Source organism: Coffea eugenioides, chromosome 2 (genome assembly GCF_003713205.1).
Source record: "Coffea eugenioides isolate CCC68of chromosome 2, Ceug_1.0, whole genome shotgun sequence".
Lineage (NCBI taxonomy): Eukaryota > Viridiplantae > Streptophyta > Magnoliopsida > Gentianales > Rubiaceae > Coffea > Coffea eugenioides.
The window spans coordinates 25,539,660-25,546,986 of NC_040036.1; the positions used below are offsets into that span (position 1 = coordinate 25,539,660).

At 35.9% G+C, this 7,327-nt stretch overlaps 1 protein-coding gene across 1 annotated transcript; it reads left to right on the top strand.

Moving 5' to 3' along the window:
* The first annotated feature begins 611 nt into the window (after positions 1-611).
* LOC113759326 (cell number regulator 6-like) lies at positions 612-5,822 on the top strand. The gene is made up of 6 exons (XM_027301892.1): positions 612-707; positions 1,608-1,722; positions 1,872-2,140; positions 3,193-3,339; positions 5,343-5,507; positions 5,601-5,822. Exons 1-6 carry the CDS (start codon positions 612-614, stop codon positions 5,820-5,822), a joined length of 1,014 nt encoding a protein of 337 aa, XP_027157693.1.
* Positions 5,823-7,327: the final 1,505 nt, after the last annotated feature.

Genomic DNA, 7,327 nt, shown 5'->3' on the forward strand with positions numbered 1-7,327 from the left:
AGAGACTTGTGTTGGAAACGAGCAGGTATACACATCTTACTAGACCAGAGGAATGCTTTAGTATCACCCTTGAATTTTTTTTTCCGCTTCATATGGAATTTGAACCCCACCAATGCCCGAACCTTAAAAATAGCGAAGGTAATAATTTTTTCCTCGTGAAGCTTGAACTTGACCAATCAAAATAGAAAATGGACAACTGCAATGTGATCTGGCCTATTGAGCTTAAGCAATTTGGGTGGACTATGATCCATTTCTCTCATATTAATCTCCTATTTTCAATGTCGATGTGCAACATAGGCCTCAGCTTTGTAACGGAGAAAGGATAGAGGTGGAGAGAGGAAGGGGAAGGAGAGGGATATGGAGAAAGAGAGAGATAGAGGGCATGAGTGCCTAGAATGTCTCATTTGACGTTCTCCTTTCTTTTTTTCTCTATCCATATGTAACAACTTTCATTCATTTTTTTGTGTTCAAGAGCTTGGATTTTCTTTCTTATTACATTCAGTTTTCCTGATGTGCTTCTGTCAATCGTTCTTACGTTCCATAGCATCTATACAAAATTTTACCAAAATATTCAATTAGCCTTTGTCTTCGGCCATTGAAAGCTACTAAACATGGTTGATGGGACTTATGTACAATTGACAAAGGAGCAAGAGGCGTTGGAGGACATCACTCCAGGAGAGCTTAATCAACCTATCGATGTTGTTCAGGTAGTCCCCATATTAAACATCAGCTATTATATCCTTTGAACACGATAATATGTATGTTAATCGTCATTTATATATGGGTTCAATCTTTGAACCATCTTCAGCTGTCATAATAATATTCAAACATAATACAATAGCTATGTCTTTATATCATCAAATATTGTACGTACCCAAAAAAAAAAAGCACTATATATCATCAGATATAGGGTATATATAGTTGTGTATGATTATCATAGCACACATCTGACATGTCCCATATGCAGGAGTATTCGTATAGATAGTATGAGAAAGTTGTATCACGTAAAATGGTTAGAAACTTAGAAGATATATTATATAATTAGAGTAAATCTTATATACACTGACGGTGTATACATTATCACGGTTGGATATACGACACATATACAAAATTTAAGTTTCAAATTCGGATTATGTGTCATGCATCTACTGGTGAAAGTGTATACACTGTCAGTGTATAGAAGATTAATCCTACTATATATAGTAGTAATTTTTCTTTTGTATTCTCTCATATATAACCCATGATTTAAAAGTATGATTAGTTATAGTATATTTCTATGAACTTGCAAACTAGCTAGTGAATAACTTCGTAAAAGCAAATTTAATGAATGTCTAGCTTGATACTTGAGAAAGCGTCTGTGCATAAATGTTAACCAAATCAAGGTGACAAGATTAACTTCGTACTCGACACATTATATGATTTGGGTAGTCAATAACTAATCATAATATTTGTTATGTACAAATCTCATGGAAGAAGTTACTTCAATAACCTCTAACAATCTGCATGTGTATTTCTGTTTTTTTTTTTTTTTTTTTCAAAGTTTGTGACTGTTTTACTGCACCTTGAAAACATAATTAATGTGTGTAGTTCACGGCATCATCTATCAGATAACTGCAGCTAGGTGCCCTCAATGTGGTCAAGCTTTGCCTGAAAGCTACCATCCCCCTGCTAACGAAGACTGGAGTACTGGGATTTTTGGTTGTGCTGATGATCCAGAGAGCTGTGAGATCTCTAACAAAACGTATTTTCATTAAACATAGAAGACATATAGAAACAAATTAATTTGCAACTGATATATACATATATATATATATAAGTAGTGTTAGTACTGCAATATCGATCTAATATATATATATGATCTTTGTTTGCAGGTTGGACTGGATTGTTTTGCCCCTGTGTGTTATTTGGACGCAATGTTGAGAGTTTGAGTGATGAAGTCTCATATTCTTGCGCATGTATGGGTCATGTGATATGCATCGAAGGCGGCATTACTCTTGCAGCACTTATGGCTGCGTTTAATGGTGCTATTGATCCCCAGACAGTAGGGCTTATAACAGAAGGTCTTCTCTGCACTTGGTGGATATGTGGTGTCTACACGGGCATGGCACGGCAAGCATTACAGAGAAAGTATCATTTAAAGGTGATCTCCTAATATTACTTTAAGAGAAAGCTATTTGCGTGCAGAAATGTTTGAGACCGTATTGCAGGATCAGTGAATCATGCATTGCTATCGCTTTTGGCTAATATTTTCTATGCGAACTAAATACCGTAGCTCCTTTCGGATTTGAGAGTTTTTGAAATATTTATTTTTCATCTACATATCTACAGTAACACACTCCTAAAACACCATCGAAAAACACTCCTTATATTTCAAATACAAGTTAAAAAAATAAATAAATCCTATCACCTTTTCTTCTTCCTCCAATCACCACCACCCACCACCACCATCTACCACTTCCTCCTCCCTCCTCCACCATCACTATTACCTCCACCGTTACTCCTCCCCTCCTCTCTCCTCCCCCTCCCTTGTCTCTCCTCCTCCTCCTTCCTCTTCCCTCTCCTCTCCTCCCCCAAGAACTAGCAGCAGCTTCAACTGCGACCTTTTGGTCGCACTAGTAGCAACCAGAAAGGTCGTGCCAGCGCCAACAGTGGCGTGACCTTTCTGGTCGCGACCAAGAAGGTCACCAGAAAGGGGAGAATGGAGGGGGAAGAGGAGGATGGAGAAAGAGAGGGAAAAGGGAAGAGGGGGAGAGAGAGGAGGGAAAAGGAGGGAGGAGGTGGTGAGTGGTGTAAATTTATCAAAAAGTACTCAAACATATTTTAAATTATAAAAATATCCCAAAGTACATCCCAAATATCTCCAAAAATACCTCCAAAAACACCACCAAAAATAGGGGAGGGGAGGAAGGAGGGGGGAAGGGGTGGTGGTAAGGTTTTATGCAATTTTAAAAATATCTCGTTAAAATTTTAAATCTTAAAAATATCCAAAATATATTCTCAAAAACACTCCCAAAAGCACTATTAAAAACATTTACAATAAAAGTTTTTCACATACATTATTACAATAAAATATTTCAAAAATACCTTTAAAAACATTTACGGAGCCACGTTTTTTTAGGTTTAATTCCCAAAAGGATAAATCTATAGTGTTTTAGATGGTTCTCATGTATTTATGTCATTGTTTGCTTGCAGGATTCACCATGTGAGCCTTCATTGGTGCACCTATGTTTACATTGGTGTGCTATATGCCAAGAGCACAGGGAAATGAAGTGCCGCCTTTCTAATTATCATGCAACCGAAACAACAATTGTGAATCCTCCCCCAGTTCAAGAAATGATCGTTGGTAACAAACAAGAGATGCGTATTGGTCACAAACCAGAGACCTCGTCTTCCAATGATGAAAATACAGGACGCACGAACTTAGAATTGCAACCTATATAGGATTTTGGCACTTAATTTGTCTAGGAGATTTTGTAACTGCACCTATATGTGCACAAAGCATTCATGGGAAACAATTAGGTAATAATTAACAAAGCATGGTTCGAAAAGGATGCTGATCAATACCTTTAAAATGCAAATTAACATTTTAAGTTGTTCAACAAGTCCAATTAATTGTTTTGCGAATGTTACATAGCCGATGTTAATTAACCAGGTTGATAAGTTGCAAAATTTAGTTAATTATGCCACTTAAAATTCAAGGTACTTGCAAAGAAAACTAGATTAGATTTCTGTTTATATGTTTTTCTTGGTTAACTAGTACTCCAACCTAGCCAAGGTACTATAAGTTCCAAAGAAACCTAACTCAAGTCGCATAAATTTGTTGAGTTTCTTGAGTGGTGAATGGAAACTCACCCTACAGAAAAGAAATCAAGGGTAAACTTTCAAGACAATTAATTTTCTAGTATGAATCGAGCAGCTAAATTTATACAGATAGCACACGAGAAGTATGACATGCTAAGCCGTGTATTTCATCCATGAAACTTCCCTATCAAACTGTCTTAACCATAGCCATTATTAACTCAAAAGAAACAACACACACACACACACATTTGAATCTCAAAGTCAGCCTATTCCAGGATTTAGTATTCCTTTTTTGCAGTTCTTAGGAGGTATTCAGTACCCACAACTCCTTTGACTAAAAATGGGGGCCCCAAACTACATTCTAGCTGACAAATTTAGGAACAAAAAGGAAAAATTGGTGTCCCTTAACATTTGATTACTAAATTTGACAAAAAGAAAGAAGACAAGACCACTTTTGAAGACACAAACATTTTTAGAAGAAAGGAAACAATTTGAGATTTACCTTGTTCAATTACTTCCATGAATACACAGATGTTTTGTGGTCGAAGGTGAATGTGCTGCAGAAGGAAGGAGTGCTAGCTATCTCTCTTCGGAATCCCTTGCAACTAACCTAGCATATTCAGTATTTCAACCCGTCTTCCGCTTCCTCTTTTACTAACACTCCCTTTTACAGACCTGGGTTGGTTTATGCATGAGCAATTTTTTTTTTATTATATATTTTTGTAATATGCTCTAAGCGGGTCAACCAACGTTCTGTTCGTGGGTTGCATCACACGCTGAAAATGTATTCTAGGTTGAGTTCGAAGTAAGCTACCTAAACCTGTGCACGATAAACTTTTTTTAATTTTGAAACTTGAGTTCAACTTGTGTAAAAGAATAAGCTCTCTCAGGAATAAATTGAGATCAAATTGCTCGAGTTCGAATGGTAAGACACAAAATCTATCCTCGAAATATATGCCATGTTTCGATTGCAATTTTATAAAAAAAAACTTCTACCTCTCAGTAAATACATTTTTTTAATTATCATTTTTTCTTATATATATTAAATAGATACAGTATATTTTTCTACAAAAGTTTCAAAAAATAACAATCCAAACGGGCAAAAGTTGCTCTTGTGCATATCAGTCAAGGCCAAATCACTACAATTTTCAACAATTTTATCTAGTTAAGTACTTGTTTTAGTGGAAATGTTCATTTGCTAGAACTCTGGTCTGCTTTGATATATTATGGACTTTACTTAATTAGGACAAAAACTAGTACGACGCTCGAGTAGCAAAACATTAGACCGAAATGGAAGTTGATATGCCTTTGTTATTTATGCATGTGTATATATTTATATGTATGTATATATACTAGGTAGAACTGGTCATAGCATAGCACAACCATTGCTAAGGTTGCGAACAAGTTGATCCAAGTTGAGTTTTAACCTATTTGAGTCGATCTAAACTTTTGGGGTATGATGGGTATTAGTTATATTGATCTGAAAACAATCATTATTGTTTGATCTATAGCCTTATGTTCCATAAACTCATTCATCTTAGATATTGTTGAAATTCTGGAACAATACAATTCCTGATATTATGTCAATTAAGTGTTGTTTAGTGACGCTTTCGGTTGAGTACTGGGGGACTAGATATTTGATGCTTTTTGGGGATGAGAAAGCATTGAACGGATCGTGGCTGAATACTGGATGGACAGAAAATTCGGTATGTTAACAGAAGTTGCATGTAAGAATGGTTGTGAGGTTTTACAGGACGGATTCAACTCTTTCTGAACGAACAGCTTTTCAATTGTTTCAGGATAAGAAAGTCAGATTCAGAAACTTTGGACCTAATAGCACCGTGAGGGTGCTCCTACCGAAATTGGTGAAAAAGCTCATGCTTGATGCTTTCTCAGATGGAGGATATAAATGCAAGCAGGTCCATTTTGGAATTCCAGATGTTGGGGACGTCTGCTATGTCTTTGATGACACACTAGGCCGCTCTATCTCTAGTTCATTTGGATCTTTAAAGATTGAGTGACAGCATCAGGGAAGATGGTAGCGGTCATACGAGTACTGAGTGGACGGGCAGTTTTATTTGGATCAAGGTTTTTGAGCTTTCTTTGGGTGCCATCCTAGCTGTTTTTCTATAGCTGTTTGGGCAAGATTATTGTGCTGTACTTAATATTAAGAATCATGAAGCCAAACGCTTCTGCACTTGATAAAATAAGAACATTGACTGTTTTCTGAATATTGATTGGATTTTTTTTTTTTTTTTTTTTAGTGATCGAGAATTTCCTATAATTTATTTCTCTAATTGAATCAAGCTAGAATTTCATTCTCATCTTTGCCCTTTGTGCATCTGGAAGTCCGAATGTTACTGTCAGAGGGGATCCATTATAAACAAGAGCTCACCTACAAAAAGTGATTATAAATCACTGATATCATTAAGTGATAAATACAAATATGAGAATCTCCAAAATCAAGTACGAGACGAGATATTCATTAGTTTGTTTATGTCGTCGCTTAAATCGTATGTTGCTTAATATAGGATTTCCCTATCAGCAATATCTCATTTCTGTAGCAATTATTCGGCAAGAAAAAAAAAATTAGAGAAAACTGTTGGCATGCAATAGCCTCTTCAAACTCCCAAGCAACACTTGGGTCCTTTTTCAATATGCACAACAGTTACTTTATTCACCAACAACGCCAACCTCAAAGACTATCTGCTATCTGTCCTTTGATACGACCCAGCCTTGACCCATAAAAGATCAGACAGTCTTTTTTAAAGGCTAAAAATCACATAAACAAAGAAAAAATCAGTCCAATGCAGTAGAAGAACTCTTACAAAGCATTAGTGTCCAAGTTGATCGCAGTCAAGTTATTGAAACTGAAAGCAATTTAACCAAAGCATGGATAATTTCTAGGCAAAGGAATTTCCCACCTTCGTTTCAGCCAGCTCAAGATCATATCCAAGTATATGATAATCACCTCCTATTACAATATTTTCAACTGTGAGAAGTGCAAAAATGGGCACAGAATGAGATCGATGCCTGACAAATCAAATAATGTAATCATGAATTTCACAAATTAATGACAACTAACAAAGATAAGTAAGAAGCGAATCACATAAAATGATACTTAAACAAGTAGCTCCACAACTTCTGGGCAGACAGCTGACTCAATCACAGCTTGAATTTTGTTGTTTGTGCCATCAAAAGAGACGGAAGAGTTTTTGAATGCACAACCCATTGAATGCTACAGCATGTTATTACATTCTTTGTAAGAGTATTAATAGTCTGTCAAGAAACAACTCCTAGGAAGAGGTTAACTGCATAGAAAAGGAAATTGAAGCGTACAAATATTTACTTGACATGAGTACAAGTAATTTTACTAAGTTACCCTAACTTATGAAATGTGATTGATTACTGAACAATTGCACATTACATGAAAATGAGGAAGGTAAAGAGAGACAGAGATCAAAGGACAACAAAAGAAAATTATTAGCACTAGTTAACAAACTCAAGATTCTATAATCGATTTGGC

Bases quoted from the DNA above. Each gene is read 5' to 3' on its own strand.
- LOC113759326 (XM_027301892.1), top strand. From the start codon at position 612: ATGGTTGATGGGACTTATGTACAATTGACAAAGGAGCAAGAGGCGTTG. The intron at 3,340-5,342 runs GTTGGTAACAAA...CATTCATCTTAG, and splicing joins CCCCAGTTCAAGAAATGATC to ATATTGTTGAAATTCTGGAA. The intron at 5,508-5,600 runs GTATGTTAACAG...CAATTGTTTCAG, and splicing joins CTGGATGGACAGAAAATTCG to GATAAGAAAGTCAGATTCAG.